This window comes from Thunnus maccoyii, chromosome 22 (assembly GCF_910596095.1).
Source record: "Thunnus maccoyii chromosome 22, fThuMac1.1, whole genome shotgun sequence".
Lineage (NCBI taxonomy): Eukaryota > Metazoa > Chordata > Actinopteri > Scombriformes > Scombridae > Thunnus > Thunnus maccoyii.
Genome location: NC_056554.1, coordinates 9311887 through 9330934, shown reverse-complemented (window position 1 = coordinate 9330934; position 19048 = coordinate 9311887). Strand labels below are relative to the sequence as shown.

Genomic DNA, 19048 nt, shown 5'->3' with positions numbered 1-19048 from the left:
GTGGTCAAAGGAGGCTTTAACCCTTGGAGCGTCCTCTGAAATCTGACTTTTTTCACTTGAGTTCGATAATGATGCAATAACGAGGAGAGCAAAGGGCCACGTTTGCTTCAGTTCCTTGTTATGGCCTGTACATGACCTACAAATATGGAGCTGATTAAAGAAAAATGGGATGACACCTCGAGCACATTGTTCTAATTCCCGCTGAGAAACACAGAAATTCACTGAATCTCTTATATGCACGCAATTAGTTCTCAACAAAACACTTCTCAAGCAATTACTCATTCCCTGATGAAGGCTTGTACATGGCCAACCATCTTGGCTTATATTATTCTTCAAATATGAACTAGCCAGTTTAAAATTTGAGAAAACTGCCTTGGATCTCAGTCTTTTCTATTCCTCGTACAACACTGTTGATCTTTCAGATTACTGCCTGCATGATGGAGGTTTCAAACAAAAATTTCCATCAGACAGAGAAGTTGTCCAAAATTATCAGAGGAAGAAGTAACAGTTCTCTAAAAGCTGATTGAAAGCTTCAAACTTCCTATTTTAAGCAGAAGTATGTGCTCAAATAAAATTTTGAGCTTGTGAAATTATGTTCTATTTACAATTTCAAAGTCTGCGGTTATCACACTATGAAAAAACGAAACAAAAATATAGGTTTGTGAATGTGAAGAAAAGTGAAACCTTTTCACAAATGATATCAATGGTGAGGTTACACAAAAACTCTTTACTTTTCATCTGACTACAGATTTAGCCCTAATCAAAATATTCTACACATTCACAAACTTACAAAGAACCACAGGCTTTGAAGTTATTTCTAAACATCTTTCACAAGCTCAAAATCGTATTGACCCTAATTTGATTCCATATGGGAGACATGACTTTTATGCGATCTACCTCTCTGTCTGTAACTTGCCATGGTGCCGGAAGTGCGGACAGCTCTTTCAACCAGTCACACTTCAACACATCAACTGGGTTTTGTCTTGCAGCACCCACATTTAGAAAGAGGAAACAACCCATCAGCCTGCCACAGTTCAGCTCTCCAATCAAGCATTCCTCACACATATGCTTCTGTAATCAGTTGAGAAACACATAGAGGATGCAACCGTGCTGCAAAAGGGCACTGGGGAGATGATGACACAGACAGATACTGAACCTGAAGAACAGCAGAGATGGAATAGTGGAAAAAGAGCACACACAGTGACTGAAATGAACCATACACAATTCCATTTCATCTGTATTTTCTGCGTTTTCTCTCCATAAGCCTCTCTCTTTCTCAAACTGTCACTCCCTCAAGTTGTCTCTTCTCTTTCCATCCCTCTTGTATAAAAGTCACTGGATAGTGTTTCAACTGGGCCTGTCTAAACCCATTGAGCAGATCACAGATCTATATGGAAAAGAGCACTCACACGCCTGCCATCCAGCCCTTCTTTTCCAAAACCACTGGCATATCGAAAACAGAGTGCTCACTAGTAGGTCAACATGGAAATGTGGCCCATGGGACACGTATTATGGTGTTTCACCAAAGCCTCAAGATAAACAAGAGTCAAAAAAGAAACGCCCATGGTTCCCTCCAAATTTCCCGTCAGACTCATGCCCTTCTTTGAGGTGGAAAAAAATAAGACAGGAGGCTGCTGTAGCAACGCAATGCCAAATTTCAGGAAACTCAAAATCCAAGAAATATGACTGCAAGATAAAGGCAAATGAAAATAGCTGACATCACTCATGTGGATATAAAAGTGGAGGCGAAACAGGGGAGGCAACCTCGCCAACAGAGGAGGAGAACCAACAGTGCCAAATGAACACTGTACTGAGAGCGGCATGGAAAAATCGTTAGCATCATCTTCACTAAGTAGCATTACATGATGAACAAATTATTTTTTTTTATTACTTTCATTTTTTTTTACATCCTTGGTGTAATGATTTACCTGCTGGTGGTGTTTAAAGCTGCTATAATCATAACAATATTTTTAGCCACATTAGCAGAGTGGCTGTATGGATGGAAATATCAGTCTGTCTGTTGGTCCACTTTGGCAAAGACTGAAATATTCCAAAACTGCTGGACAGATTGTGATAAAATTCTGTATAGACATTCATTTTGCTCAAAGGATGAATTGTAACAGCTTCCCTGATGTTTAATTTAATGCCACGATCAGGGCAAGATTGTTATTTTTTGTTTATGATCAAATACCTGCAAAAATAATTGCATCCCATCAGCCTCAGCTGTACTCTGTGTTTAATGTTGATTAGCAAATGTTAGCATGCTAACAGAAAACTAAGTCATTCACTTGTCATTGTGAGCATGTCAGTCAGCATGCAAGAGTTAGCAAAAGCTCACTGTCTTGGATCACATGACAGAACTCGCAGCCGGGGCCAGCGGGGGAAACACTACTGTGCATATTCAGTGGGCCACACAATGCGGAAGCAAACCTGGAAGTTAGAAATTTTTTTGGCCTATGCACCAGCCGAGCAATTCCTATAGGCCTGAATGGGCGCCATTTTTAGTCCGGTATCCAGCTCTTATAATACATCCATGGATGCGACTCCACCGGTTGCAAAAATGAAGTCCGACTGTATGGAAGTCTATGAGAAAATTACCCTACTTCTCACTTGATTTATTACCCCAGTAAACACTTTCCTAATGAGTCTGTAGTCTCCATCACTAGATTCAAGTCTTCTTCAATACATCATGATATTCATTTTGTAAATTATGGTCCCATTCAGAGTAAAATAGACAATAAAACAGGGTATGCTTTAGGGCGTGGCTACTTTGTGATTGACAAGTCACTACCATGGTGACAACATTGGTTATGTACGCTACTGTAACCCCAGATTAGAATAGGAGTATAGGCGCAGCTTTGCCATTTTAGTGTGTTTTCATTTCATGAAACTTAATTGTACCATTTTGGTCCCCTAAAAAACTCAGCATTGGGTTGTACTAAAAGACCCTCTAAGGAGTCACCTGTTCAGTTTTTCTGTTGTTCTACACCTGTTTTTCGCTAGCCAAAATTAGCATTAGCATTAAATGCACGTTCTAACCAAGCTAGCAGCTAGTGTTATGGTCAGTTCCACCCTCTCGTCCATATATGGTCACTTCTGGCTCCAAAAATCCAAGACGGCAAATGTGAAAATGCCAAACTCGAGGCTTCAAAACAGGAGTCCACAAACCAGTGGGTGACATCATGGTAGCTATGTTCATCCTTTTTTTTTTTTTTTACAGTCTGTGTGTGTATGTGTATGTACTGCATCTGGTGGATGTGTAAAGAGGCAACTTTTTGCTAACAAGTTCACTATATCACTTAAAACGTGACAGCATGTCAGTGTTTTGTTCACAGCTTGTTCCTACTGCCCCTGAGAGGCCAAAACAAATCCATTATGGTAGGTTTAAAAGTACTATTCAGTGAGCAGTTTTAGAATGAGGCCTACAGTACATGACGATCCTGAACAGGACATAAAAAAAAATCTTTTCCACGTCTTGAAGTCTGTGGGTAGTGATTGCACAGGGAAATGTCAAATTATCTATCATATAAGGTTACAGGATTTGTGCAATGATGATAGGTTGCTGCTAGACATGGAAGGCTGTATCTGTGCATCTGAGTGTATAGTGGGTAATGTGTTCGTGTGTGTAAGGATGAGAGTTAGAGAGACAGAGAAGGAGGAAAAGAATGAAAGAGAGACGTGAAACCGTGTGTGTGTGTCTGTATGGGAAGGAAGTGTGTAACATCAAGACTGTGCATGTTTGCTCGCCAAGTAATACATCAAATACACTATGAGAAAAGCCAGTTTATATTGCAAAACTCACGCCTCGGGGTATGTTCCTTTATACTGTTGAAATGTGGAAATTACATCAAGTTTCTCTCTTACAGTTTACAAAACAAAATCATCAGGCGCACGCTCATGAACAGAAACCTCATGTGTCTGTTCCTTTAAGGTTAGTATCAAGTCAAAGCGTGCCCAGGTGATGGAGAGTGAGAGGAAACATTTGGATGCATGACTGAAGAGTAACCGCACAGGAAAAGAGCTGCAATGGATCAGTGCACCCCCATCCCATCCCGCTCCCACATAAAAACCCCTCTACCCTGTTTTCCCAGGAGCTTTTGGGCTTACAGCTGTCTAAATATGCTACTGTAGTGAACTCCCTACGAGTGAGGTGTTTGCGCCTGTTACAGGCAACAGCCCAGGCAGTAAAAATGAACAGGAGGCAAGGAAAGGAGAGGAAAGAGAAAAAATATTGCACTTCTTTATATCTTGACCCATAATTGGAAACTATTTTCAAGTTGCTAAATTCTCTCCCTGATATTTGAACATCAAATGTGAGTTCATCCAAAGGAAGGACAAAATTACACATAAATAAATAAGCAAGTGAAAATGTCAGATCATTTACACAAGTTACACTGCCTGCTCATGCACCAAACACAGAAGAGTGCGAGGAAAGCAACAGAGACAGAAAAAAAGTGATAGACAGTTAGACAGAAAGTGGCATCTAAGAGCAGAGCAAAGAACAAAAAGCACTGATATTACTGACAGAACAAAAAGTACATTTGATCAAAGATATCTTATTCACCTTCAAGGTGTTGCAGCCTCCATAGCTCAAGAGTGGCATCTTGTGTGTGAGATACAGAACTACAAGTCATTGTGAGGATCATCTCGAAAGATATTCAACAAGTTTTAAAGATGATCTGATTCAAGTAGATTCTGTTAAATACATTAATCATCATCATAAACTGCAGACGGGTAACATGCAGCTTAGGGACACGTGAGCTCGAGCCTTTCGAGCATAGAAGAAGCAAAAGAAAAAGTGATGTTTCTTACAGTGATCGGTTAACTATTCATTAATGATTTGCTGACGGAGTGAGATTCCTACAAAATCTCAAGACCAGAGCACAATTCTCTGAGATCTCGCCTCCCTGCTTCCCTCGGACACACACATACACACATCTGCACACATATACAGTCGATGGGAGATGCAGTAGTGGCAAGATAAGCACTGACGAGGCTCAGTGTTTGGGGTGGTCTAAGCCCTCTCAAGTGTGGCAGAAGTTTACATAAACCCATAGCTTCTGGCATCAGACACTAAATAAGAGGGTGTTAAAATAAAGCTTCACTCCCATCCAAAGATGGGAGTGAGACACATGCATACTGTGTGTGCACATTTTAAATCACTAGCAGGTATAGACAAAAACTTTTCTCTCACTTTGCTGTCGTCATCAAATTCTTGCAAACATAAGACAAATAAGATCTGAAAAGAAAAGCAGCGAGCAAGGCCCCTGTTTGAGTGCTTATGTGTGTCTAAGTGTGTGTGCCAGACAGGAGCCACAGGCTGAGCTCATCTAGTAGGGCTTCACTCTGCGCCTCCCTTTAATTGGCCCTTCTATTGCCGCGTGCCACCATGCAATTGAGGGCAAAACAGCGCCAGGCCCTAAAACCTCTCCCTCATCCCATGCACACACACCCCCCCGACCTCCACCTCCCACCCATCACTCCATCATCTATGGCGTCCCGTTGAGAGATGAAGTAGAGGAGAAGCTCCTCGACTGTAAATTCATCCCCTATCATTATCCCAGTGAGGTCATTCAGACTCGGTGGCTGTTGCTCCAGTCCAAAACTGATTGTGAGAAATGCCGTTCATTTGCTTGTGGTTCAACCTGTAAAACCCAAGGCGCCACAAATCATAACCCAACAGTATACAGTACATTTTTAACTTAGAGGAAATAAAACTTTGCTTAATACTGCAGGGGTCAGTAGGAATGTGCTGAAAAAAGAAGTCCCTGCTGTGCTTTGTTTTTAATTCTTTTCCTATGTTTTTTCATGTCTAACTGAATAGAGATGCTTTCTGTGCTATATTAATGATTTCTTCAGTGATCAAATGATTGATGGCTTTATATTGTTACCACAGATATTCACATTTGGCTCCGCCGCGATGCAAAGATTAATACCATAAATCACAGACAGACTATCTTTGCAGACACACACGTATAACAACAAAATGCAGACGTTTCATTGGGGACAACGTAACACCAACCTGAGTTGTCTTTAGTCAACTAACACCCTGGCTCCCCGCCCGAGGCCTCCAGACAATGTTTTCATCGCAGGACCTTCATCGTGCGCTACGGGCCCATAAATCTGGAAGCGTCAATGCTCTGCTGGGCCACCTTTTATTGGGATTTGGTCGGGATACAGAAAGAAAAAACAAAAAAGTGATCCAGGAAGTTTGTTGTGGGAGGATGCATATCCCTTCAAGCATCAGATGCTGGTTTGATACAGACCTTATGGATGGGTGTTTTATTTTATTAAGAGGTCTGTATCCATTTCTACTTCTGACTTCTGAATAGATCTCAAATTCCTATTGTTTGACGAAGTTATAATGAAAAAGAAAAACAAGCAAAATCATGGTGAAACTTAGCCCAAGGCCCAGAGTTTTACCAACACAGCACAGAAAGCTTTTTAGAAAAAAAAACATACACATACACTTAAATCCTGATCCTTTAAGATCTCTTTGGCATTGCATATGGGCTTTGACTACTTTTGCTGTGCTTAACATATCAGCTTCTCCAAATTCAGTGTCCGGTACATGCATCTGGGAAGCATCATTCGAATTATTACCATGTTGCTGGATGAACAGAAAAGGCCCCCGTTTCTTAAAGCCCTTTGGTGGTTTCTGCATTCACGTTCGAATCAGGGAACAGAGGCCGTGCTCACAATCAGCCCGAGAGCATTTGTAAACCTCATGCATCAGAGGCGAGACTAATTAAACCACAACCACATTCGACTTGTTGTACAATCGAGAGGGCATGATCTGTGGAAGACCACAAGGCCGTGTCATATAAAGCAAGACTGAGAAATGAACCATTTCCGATTATATGAGCTCTTTCTGTGGAGGGAAAAAAAGTTTATAATAAGGGCATATTGCTGATTAGGAGACACTGAATATCCTTCAAACACATAATACACATTACTCATCTGTACTGCATGTCATTATAATACCATTTGCCCTAAAAATGTCCTGTGGATGCACTGCATTTGTTTGGCAGAGGTCTTTCAGCTATGCTAACAAATCTTAAGTACACAAACTCAGGTTAGTTAGCTTTAAATCATATCTTTTTTTAACCTTGCAAACAGGCCTTCGTCTACTCTTGTGGTAAAATGAACAAATATTTGGCAAAACTGTCCACAAAGTAGGTGAGTCTTAATCACACATTGATGAGATTAGGAAGAGATGTAAAATGCATTGATTAGTCTGCTGCTGACCAGCATTCATCAAAGTCTCCCATGTCAACAGTCAAAAAGGGGGCTGCAACACTGCTGGCATGAGTTTATCTTTTACTAACCTCTGACACTTTGCCATGATAGGAAAATGAGTAAACTACAGAAACATATCAGTGAAGCAGGTTTAGTCCTTCTGACACATTATGCAGGACTGTGGTAGCCTTAGAGACGCTGAATTGTGACGACATGATAGCTGATTATTTTTCATACTGTACTTTATATTTTAATAATATATATCACACTGTATCTGTGTGTCTATGTACTGTATATAAAACCACACACAGATAAAAAAAAAACTCCTTAAAACTCACTCAAGAATGCACAATTGGCAGATTTGGCAGGCACCACTGCTTTGTGCCCTGCAGAGGATTACAGTGTGCGTGAGCATGTGAGAGAATGAAACTCCAGCTACAGCCTAAGAGATCCTTAAATTATGCTAATTTGATGTCAAAGGCTCACCTCTGTGTTGTATAAAGATTTGCTCTAAGTATGCCTTCTTGTGTTGCAAGCACTGTTCACTTTTCAGCTTGGAAGAGTGTCAGGGTTATTTTTCAATTTTGTGGTTTGTGAACAGATTACATTCTCTCCCAGGGCTCCCAGACAGCGAAAACTGTCTGTGAATGTGTGCAGGAGGGTGTGAGCTTGCATGTGTGTATGTGTGTGTGTGTGTGTGTGTGTGTGTGTGTGTGTGTGTGTGAGTGAGAGAGAGAGAGAGAGAGAGATCTGCACACATACCACTTCATGGTCTTGATTATCTCATGTTTACGCTCAGAGTGCTTACACCAGTTTGCAGTGATGGGCTCTCAGCATGCACCAGAGGGAGACCACCACGTTCTCACTGTGGAGACCAAAACCTCCTTTCAATATGCTGTAAGTCCTGTGCAACCAGAGATGTCGAGTTAAGCACCAGCCTATAAGGACCTTAAAATCCCTCAAGAATATACAATTTATACACGGACAAGCCCCACTGCTTTGTGCCCTGCAGAAGAACTGATTTCATATTACATTTTGGAAACACAGCTTTTGCTGTCATCCAGAACAACTTATATACTGAGTGAAGTACAGGACTTGTTATTGTTGTTGATAATGGTGCAAAAGTTAAAAAAATATCTAGTTGGAAAAATGTCGAAAATGTAGATGATGAAATGTCAATTGCAACAATAATGTATGCATTAAATCATTAGTATAATAATAACAATGCTGTCATTTGTTCTGCAGGAGGCTGACTAATTCAGTGATGTAGACAGGTGCAAATCCTGTGTCTCTGACGCGTTAAAATCCGAAAGGACAACTCACTATCAACGCATCCAGGGGACACATCCTATATTTCCCTGATAATGCTATATTGTGAACAACAAATCCACGTTGAAATCACAGAAATAAACCAAATAAACCTTGTTGTCAAAAAACCCTGCCCTTTGTGTACCTGTTTTTAAACTACTTTCCAATTAAACATAATGTGCTTGATGGTGTTACTAATGACTCCTGATTGAAACATGAAAGCTCTACATTCTCGTTGCCCTTAAGCTTCCCTTTTTATAAGTCACATTAACTTACTCACCCAGAAAAAGTTAATATTTCTCTGTATAATATGATGACCTCTTTCCTCAGCTGCTGTGTGTCTGCAGAGTATTTACAGATTTGGTATTTTATTTATTTAATTTTCAGATACATTTTCAACATATATGAATATAACCATAATTATAACCATATAACATCAAACACAAGTTTAACTACAATTTATCAAAAAACAAATTTTACTGTGGGGGCCATTCAAATGACCACCTGTGGGTCCCTGGGACTCACTATCAACGTCACTGCTAATTTCCCAGATAAATAATATGATCATAGGAGAATATCTGAGTCTACTGCACCTCTGTTTAGGTCTGCTTGATCCCCTGCGTGGGAGACAGTCCCAGATTCTTCTGGAACTGTCCAGCCGCTTCCCATAGAAAAGCTCAGGGAAGAGTCTGTGTGCTGCTCTTTATCAAAGATGGGAAAGTTAACCAGACATGCATTTGCTGAACCAGACAGTCAGTCTCACCCTTGAAGTCTTTTCTCTTATAAAGCCAAAACATTCTGTTAGAAAACATTTCAGATAAAGTACAAATATCACCTTTGTGGGTTTTTGAGTGTACAATGGACTCATGTTGCCCCTTCTGACCAACAGGAGCAAAAAACAGCCATTACAAATACAAATACAAATACAAATACAAATGCAGTTTTCACATGCCTTGTTGTAGTGGGTAGAATATAGAATGTAGAATGGGTAGAATGTAGAATGTAGAATAGGAAATCTATTCTCAGGCCTAAGATGGCAGTTCTGTGCAGATGAGTCAAAGAAGACAGGCCTAAAGGTAATGTACATAATGTTGTTACACTATAATTTGCTGCAGTGCTACATGCATTGCTATAGAGCAAGACGGTGAGCAAGGAAATAATATGTGCCACCGTTCTATACATTTTAGGCACATTTTTAAATTTGTAGTTGTTTTCATTCACAACTTCACTTGAGGTGTCACACACAGGTTTGATAAAAGAGGCTTGCTGAATCAACAAATCTGTGAACTTTAAATTGCAATTCCTTCTTCCAGTAAACCACCAAGCACTGCTGGATACAGCAAACAAATACTACAGAGAGCAGAACAAGACATGGCTTTCCAGATAGGAAAAACATGTATGTTTGCTCTACTACTGTGCTGTACATGCCCAGCCACTACCACACAGAGCCATTAGAGACCACATTAAAGACAGGGATATGTTTTGGGTTGCACCTTGCCCACCGGTTAACCTAAACTCTGCTCTGCATGGGTGGCAGGGATCCTTCAGCAGCAAGTAATTACTGCCGTACCTCAGGATAACACTTGCTTACACTAAAAAATTGGCTACATATACTGCAGGCTGTCTGAGCCAAGTGCCCACTATGAACAACTCACACAGAAGCTTACATTGGAGTGCTACTGAGGTCATTAAAGTAACTTACTGCCACCCTGCTGTTAGCAAGTTTAGCTGAAGTCAAAAACCACAAGGTGGAAAACAACTTGAAAACAATGAGACACATTTTGATTTCAGAGCAAACATCTCCAACAGCAAGAGTCCAAGAGTTTGGGTGGGGGATTCATATCCAGAACAAGAACTTGTTAGATTGAGATGTTATTGTTTGGCTGCAATTTCATTGTAACTGCAGCAAAATTTAATTTCTCTTATTACCCTCTTATTCAACCAGAATTAAACCACATTCATGGCAAAGGCCCTGAATGATCTCTCCCACGCGCCACACACAGAACCAAACAATAAGAGGCTTAATAGTAACAATCGCCTCCACTTGGAGGCAATTAGCATGTGCAGTGCCAAAACCCAGAGCTAAAACATCCAAAAATTCCTGGATGAAACTTTTTGGCATCAACACATCCCTATTGTACAAGTGTGTCTCTGTTTGTGTCTGCGCATGCCTGTGTAAACGCATGCCGAACACGGAGTAGAATACAAACATCTGCAACAGGGAGTGCGACCTGAAATGTAAACAATTAGAAATCAATCACTCGCACAGAAAATGTGTGCGTGCCTTCACACGCTGAGGAGGAGCAGATACTGCAGAAGGTGAGGAGAGAAGAGTGTGAGGATGATGGGGGAAGAAGAAGGGGAGGGGGTTCTTACCCATTAATCAAAGACATAGTTTTGGATGCTGTGCATGTGCAAAGTGACATGTGATAGTGTTGAAGGCAAAGGCGCAGAAATCACAAACATATGTATTCCCCTATTTCATAACACAGTATATGCACATGTCAGCGTGCAAATACAAACAACTATGGGATTACATGAGGGTACACTGTGCAAGAGGCTCTGCAGAAGGGAGTGTGCGTGCAACAGTAGCCAGCAACATACTACTACACTACTGGCTGCGTACATTCACACACACCCACATTTGTTATGTGGGTGTTGTGGTGAGGTCCTGTCCCTGGTGGTATTACCTCAGCAGCACCACTCCAGTACCCGCAGTGCACTGATGTGAGACCACATCAAACAGGGGGGAGATATTCGCTGCTGCACCGTGAGGGCCAAGGCTTTACTGAACACATATGTTGATGGAACAAACACAGGGGTGAGAGAAAGATCCTCAGTCCAAAGCCACGTGGCTTTACACCACATTCACCAGCACTCAGCACTTTCTTCAAGAGCACTGGGACCAAGCCTCCAAACAGCACTCACATGTGCCAAACACCAGTCAGCGAGCCAAAGCGCACAAGTCAGGAAGGCAAATATCTCCTAATTCACTGCACGCCTGCTTCTTCCTTTCTATTTCTTGTTTTTAAACGTACAATGCATGTCAGTTGGAGTGCAAAAAGTGTCTTGCAAACAACTTTCAGCAGCATCAGGGTATCTTTCAGATAGCTGGCTATGCAAAAACAAACACTGGCACTCATAGCTAACTGGCATCACAAAAGCAGTTATTAACTCGTCCTTTCAACCCAAGATTTTCCAATCCAACTACAGCATGGTTTGCTTCACATAGAGGCAGTGGTTCTAATAAACAGCCGAGTCAATCGCATGCAACATGAATAGATCCAGAGCCGCTGATTTCTCTAAAGAAAACAACTATGATAATGAATAAATATGAGTAAAAACAATGATTTCACAAGACAGTGATAGGGACATATTGTGCTTTTCATCAACAGAGAGAAGAGCTGAGTGGAAACTGTATCAAAAAATAGGCTTCACGTGTGTCCATGACAGCATTAAGTGGATATTTCTCTGCTCCACTGCATGTATTTAGTGTGCCTGCATGTACAGTAATGTATTCATATTTAAAAAGTCAATAAAAAGAGAGCCCCATTAATATCTGCACATTGTTTTTCCCCTTTTGAAGATTTTTCACTTCTTTCTATCTGTGCACCAAAGTGCAAAGGAAGGTTGATGACACAAATTTCTGTTTGTCTGTATTTTTACATGTTTGTATTTGACAGCTTGAACATAACCTGATCTGCACCATATATAAGTTAAAGGTACCCTGTGGAGTTTTTGACCGGTAGTAGTGCCTTGTTTTTAGCGTAGACTGTACAAAATATGGACGTAGTCACTGTGATGTCACCCATTGGTTTGTGTACTGCAGTTTTGAAGCCTCAAGTTTAAAGATTTCACCATTGCCATCTTGGATTTCACCATTGCCATGTTTGATTTTTGGAGCCAGAGGTGACCATATTTGGACGAGAGCGTGGAGCTGACCATAGTGCTGGCTGCTATCTTGGTTAACACGGCGCATTTACAATCTATGGTTAACAGTGATAACGCTAACGCTGATGCTAATTTTTGCTAGTGAAAAACCATTAAAACGAAATGCACTTACCGGAAAAACTGAACAGCTGACTCCTTAGAGGGTCTTTTATCACAACCAAATGCTGGACAAGACTTTTTTAGGTGACCATAATGTTATAAAAAATTTTTAATGAACTGAAAACACACTGTGAAACAGCAGCAGCTATGCCTATACTCTGTGAATCTGGGGTTACGCCGTGGTTATGTTACGTAATCAACATTGTTGCCATGGTGCTGCTTTATCATCTATATTACTCTAAACGTGGCCATAATTTACAAAATGAACATCATGATGCATTGAAGACTTAATACTAGCGAATCAGGCCATTAACTCATTAGGAAAGATTTTAATGAGGTAATAAATCAAGTGAGAAGTAAGGTCATTTTCTCATAGACTTCTATACAATCGGACTTCTTTTTACAGCCAGTGGAGTCGCCCCCTGCTGGCCGTTAGAAAGAATGCAGGTTTAAGTCAATTCCACATTGGTTTCACTTTTCAGACCGGGACCTACCTGCTTGGTTTTTAGGGGTTAGTAACCGCTCAATTCACATCCTGCCAATGGTTTCACACTATTGTATTGATCTACAGCTGGTGGCGGTAACATGCCAACAAATGTATGTATCAATGCGCCAACAGGCAGTGAAGAGGTAAGCAAGCAAACATGTGAACATAAACAAAGTATAATTTGAAATATTTTTTTTCTTTGCATATGTTTTGTGAGGAAGGAAATTCACTTAACGCATTTGTTAGACCTACAATGCATTTCGCTGAGAAACACTAAATGTGCACTTATAAGGGGTATATACATTGACTATAGGATGCTTTAACTTGGTGCGGTGTAACACCAGGAGGAACGGCACGTAGTGGAAAGAACACTTGAGCCTAAACATCCTTGTCAACTGCCAGAACTAACATACCCATCCTTTTAATGAAGACAAATGAAGTGTTTAATTGTGCAAGACCGTTGCCCTTTCCACCTGGCGCTACATGCAAAACACAGCTGCCAAGGCAGCATGCAGCTGAGCGATGGGCCTCTTCTCTGGGAGCTGCTGCTGCCTGGGCCACCGAGTGCACTCCCTGCTTGCCACCCCAACTGGCCCTTGGCCCCACTCGCCCAACCCCAATTACTCCGAACCATGACACCCTGCCAAAAGGTGGAACCGTCTCGGCACTTGTTCACCCTGAAGGTTCTTTAAAAGGAAAAAAATTCCCCTGACTGTTGCTGCCTCAAGTGCAATTGAGCATGTAAAAACATTAAGGCCTGAATTGCTTGGCATGTGATTAAGTGAGAAAGACAGAGGGCACAAAGAGAGAGAGACATCTAACACAACATCGAACAAAAAGATGCGAGAGAGGAAAAGGTGAGGAAAATAAAACAACAGTGGAAGAGGACATAACCGCCATTCCGTGAAACATGCAAAGGCAGGCAAAGTGGAAGTGTCCTCACACTGGGCCTCAAGTCATTGCTTAAGAGTGGGGCTCTAATGACTGTCATTACCAACCACTAGACTGTCTCAACCCATAATATGCTGGCCATTATTAGTGTGAACAACACATCATGTGACCCAGAGCAGCAATCAGTGCATCCTGCCCACAGAGTAGCATAAGATGGTTTACAGAGCAAAGGAACTCAATATAAACAGTGTCCTTCTGTAAGTCTCTACTGTTATACTTCTGCATGAGTCATTTTAAAAAAATGTGTCCACTTCCTTTACTATATGATATAAAGCATTTCATTTTTAGAAATATAAGTAGTGGTTAGAGCTCAAGTCAAGTTCTGGGATGCAACCAAGTAGTTGAGTAAATGCTTTATTACATTAAAGCTACACTGATCGATACTTTTTATATTAAAAATGGTTTGAATGACCATGTGTAATGTGAAATGCTTACAAGTTTAGAATACTTGTTCTGTTCTGTTAGACTACAAACTTATAAACTCCACCTGCAGTGGATAAATTCTAAAATAGTTTATTTAAATAAATCTGACACTTAAACAAAGCTTAACAAAGAGCATGTCACTATTTAAAAAGAAGTTTTACAGGTTGCAGCTCTCAAAACTACAGCAAATCAAACTAACATGCTGGAAAAATTCATTCATGGCCAAACAATGAGTGGGAATAGTTGTACATAGCTAGATTTATGACCAGCTTTTCTGTTTACCTTCACAGTCTTACTCATTCAGTCATGTTACAGAGGAAAAAAAGACTTTCTCAGACTCGGCGGCCAACATTTCAGCCGTCAGACCCCCCGCACACTTTGATGCAAGAACCCAATAGACTCACTTAATATTTGTTTATGAATGCTGTTGAAGCTCTACAGTGCATGCTTGCCATCACATAATAAATATTGGTTAATTTACAAAGGTATGTTAGGCCTTAGCTGTATAAGACAGCTCTATTCCATCGAAGTAGCTCGTAGTGAGGCTGCCAGGAAAAACACTTTCCTTTGGAGAGAACAATTCATCTGTGCCCCTCTTGGGGGACGGAGTAAAGGGTGCTGGGGAGGTCAGTCTTATTGCCCACCAACCGACCCTGGCACATACTCATGAAAGTTAAACAAGAGAAAGCGAATACACTTTGGAGTCTGAGATCCGCCTCCTGGGTCGCTTGCTAATTAAGCTGCGTTTGTCTTGGCTTCGAATCAAGCTTAATATTGAACCAAGATCCAACATAGAACAGCGCTACAGGCGAGTAGAGACCAAAATCGACTGAATGCTGAAAGGAATCACAAGTGTGGCTCCTGGGAGTCTGCAGGCTCCTCGTTTGAAGACATGTTAGAATGATGCATGTAGCAAAAGAAGGCCTGGGTGATATTCAATTGAAAAAAACTGTCCTGTCATCCAAATGAATGTGAGATAATAGTAATAACTCAGTTCTGACCCTGAATATCTCATAAAAGTCACTCTCGATCACTGTCAGTCTCCTTCATCTTTTCTGTATTATCATGGCACCAGATTTTAAAGGGTCAAAGAATGGCTTTCTTTCATGATTCTGTCCAACAGAGACAGAAGTGAAAATTACAGTGATTACAACAATTTCAAGAAATTAAGTATTATTCTTCTTTAAAAGGTAAATATTTACACCAATAACAGTGGTTTAGTTCAACATTTTAGAACATTCAGATATTTGTTTTCTTTTTAATAGTTGGATAGTTGTTTTCTTTTTAATAGTTGGATAAGAATATTGATACCACTTTCATCTGGAGCTAGAGCCAGGGTGCAATTAGCCTAGTTTAGCATAAAGACAGGAAGCAGGGGGAGACTGGTTCTCTTCAAAGTTCAAAAATACACTTAACAACACCTCTAAAGCTCATAAATAAACAAATGATATATTATTTGTTTAATCCATACACAAACACCAATGTAAAAATTACAGTTTTTTGTTTTAGAGGCAGTTACATGGTGTATGTATGTCTTGGAAAACAGTTTTCCATCCGTCCAATACTATTGTGCAGTGTCTCCGCTGGTTGCATGCCAACCTCACTAAGGGTTGACTACAGTCAGTACTTGACTGACTTGTCTACATGACTGCAGATTCGCTGAAGTTGGCTGTTGGCTGAAATAGTTGCAGCATGTCACTCTCCTTAAAGCCACAACTTGTAATTTTTACATTACAAATGAAATAGTACATAGTGTTCATTACTGAACTTCAGAGGTGCCTCAAGGCAGATTTTTGGAGCGAGCTAGGCTAGCTATATCCCCCTGTTTCTAGTCTTCATGCTAAGCTAAGATAAGCTAACCACCTTCTGGCTCAAGATTCATACTTAGCGTACTGACATTTTCTAATCTAAGTCTCAGAATGAGAGTGACTGTTGAAACTAAACGTCAAACTAATTCTTTAATGAGTAAGGTGTATCACTACTAAGGCACCTTCTTTGCACCTGTGTGTTGATGGCAAAAATAATGTAACCAAATTTATTCTAATAAATCTCAAGAAGAGCAACTGAGGCTTGGATGGCATAAATACAGTACGTGGGAGTAGATATATAAATACCCTTTCTGTGATGTTTGGTTTGAAAATGACTGGCTGATGCAAATTCAAAAATGTGTTGAGGTCAGTGTATCATAAATCACACTGCTGCTTGGTTACAATATAAAAACCAAATGCTGTAAAGATAGCTGTTTGTGGTTTCTAACTGCAGTACTGCGAGTATGTACCATAGCATTTAAATTCCTCATTTCTAATGGACTTTTTAAATGGTTTTTCCATTAAGTCTACCTTTGGGATATAACAACATGTAAAAACCAAATATACTGTCAAATATAATATAGGTAGGGCAAAGTTAACATGAGTATTACACTAAACAACAAGAAAGTGAATGATCTCTGGTCCCCTTCTTAAAACTGAAAATGACCTCTGCCTGATCTGTAAGGCTATCATGCACATGTCAATGTTAAAAAAGGCCTAATGATCCTGCTTTAAAGTGTGATGGCGAGTTCAAGCAGATCTGTTGTTTCAAAAGAAATGTCACTATATTTGATCAGTGTTCAAAGGGTGTCGAAGGCTGCTGAATATTCTATATGTTAAGGTCAAAGGGTCATTTACTGAAGCATGGAAGCTTGTGAGATGTGTGTAACAAGGACTTTTCACCTTTCACCTGACTGAGGAGGTCATATATTATGAGCGTATAAATCAGAAAAACCTGAGTATAATCATGTCGATTATATAATGTCATTACAGCAAACAGAAAAGTGCAACACCAATATTCACCTCAAGATTGCATTTCTGTTAGCGATAACGTAATACCGCCCAAAAACCTTTGATCAATTTTAACAGATTCCTCTCAAATTGCGCCGGGACCAATCCCATCACAAAGGAATGATGAGATAGGCGAGCTAGACGTCAGTTTCTGTGACAACAACAGTTCACCCCTCTCTCACTCCCACCAATTAGATAAAACATCTGGGTGAGAGATCGGCTTAAGAAAACTGCTACGGCCCGGACAAATGTCTCATCAAAGGTGATGACAGAGTGGGAGTAATGTGATGCAAAAAAGCCACCCCACCCTAGAACATGAAACGTGTGTGTGTGTGTATGTGTGTGTTACTGTGAGTGTTAAGTGTGTGTTTGCATGTGCTGCCCTGTTTCACATCAAGCTAGGTCAACCCACAGTCAGATTACACCTCCACTCCCAGTGTCCCACGATCATCATTCACTTGTATTCATTACTGAGGTGTAATATAGCTGATTTCTCACTCCTCTGGTGTGGTGTGTTACGTAAACACACCGCAACAGATTTATTGGCTGATTTAGTTTTTATCTGACATTTCCATTTATTCTTTATGTAGGTTATAAAGGAGAGAAAGTTGGAGTATGACGTTTAGGTCTGAAATTGAAAAGCAGACTGGTGGAATTCACCACTGTGATAATCGACGTTAAGAGCAGTGTCTTCTCAACAGGCACTTACTGGGTCTTCTGGTTTTTGGCTGCTGTCATGGAGGGGCTCTTCAGGGAGATGGTCTCTTCTAATCAGAGTGAACTCTCTGATGAATACTGCATCTCCGTCATTGGCCCACACAGCAACCTGAAAAACAAAGATCCAGTCATGAGTATCCTGTAGGTCAATACAGATAATGTATGTTTGCATACAGGTACCAAAGATGGAAGTTTTGCAACTGCTGACCAGAGGGGACTCTGGAAGTCTATGAAAGTAAGGGCCTCAGTCACTGGTCATTTCTCATGTGTACAACAGAGCACCACACCATGAATGCCTTTGAGGAGTGACAGTCAGAGAGTGTGCACTGTTATCCCCATTTGTAAAATTCATTACGTTGAGACTATGAAGACATGCAAAAGCTATAACGTTCTTGGAGAAAGATCAAGGAGGCAGTGTGATGCAGCCAGATGAGGCTATGACAGCAAGCTTTTCATCCTGCCCTCAAGTGCAGCCATTTGGAACAGGTATAAACAGTTTTGCATTCAGACATAGTCAGGCAGCACTTACAGCCTTCTACTTAGTTTGTTCACGCAATATGCAGCAAGGAAGAGCATAGAGCCATGTTTAAAATTATGATATTATGAAAATCTAAAGAAGTTGCTGAAACATCCAGTTGTTTTCACTCCAGATGAGTGATTTTGTGGATTATGGGCATACCTTTATAGATACCTTCAAAGATTCAACAAGACTAGGTCAAAACCTAGTACAAAGGAAACCGATTATAGTGATCACGTCTGTCCGTGTCAAATTGATCACTATAAGCGGATGATTATTATAACTGATTTTTTTATTTTTATTTATTTTTTTAAATCTTCTGATCAGAGATGTACAACCCTGCCATGAGGGAGGACAAAAATATTACTAGAAAGAGGGGATGACATTTCTCTTTGTTTGATAATGTTAAAAGTAAATTTCAGCTGTGTTGTTAACCCCCGGACTCATTTTAAAAAGGATGAGAGAAAGAGAAAGAGAGAGAGAGTGAGAGAGAAGCAGTGGTCGAGCGAGCTAGAGAGTGGATGAGGAGAGCAAGCA

General features: G+C 40.5%; 1 protein-coding gene and 1 long non-coding RNA gene across 2 annotated transcripts in view; both read right to left on the bottom strand.

Annotated features, from left to right (window-relative positions):
• The window catches only part of LOC121889090 (ADAMTS-like protein 1), an 87201-nt gene that overhangs the window by 26404 nt on the left and 41749 nt on the right, over positions 1–19048 (bottom strand). The window contains exon 3 of the mRNA XM_042400774.1: positions 17987–18103. Coding sequence (XP_042256708.1) covers positions 17987–18103 — 117 coding nt within the window. The remainder of the gene's footprint in view (positions 1–17986; positions 18104–19048) is intronic.
• Positions 4086–8080, bottom strand: LOC121889092. Its single transcript, XR_006093426.1, has 3 exons — positions 8002–8080; positions 6023–6152; positions 4086–5645 (listed from the first exon to the last, which is right to left on the bottom strand). It is a non-coding gene; the product is annotated as an uncharacterized LOC121889092 (long non-coding RNA).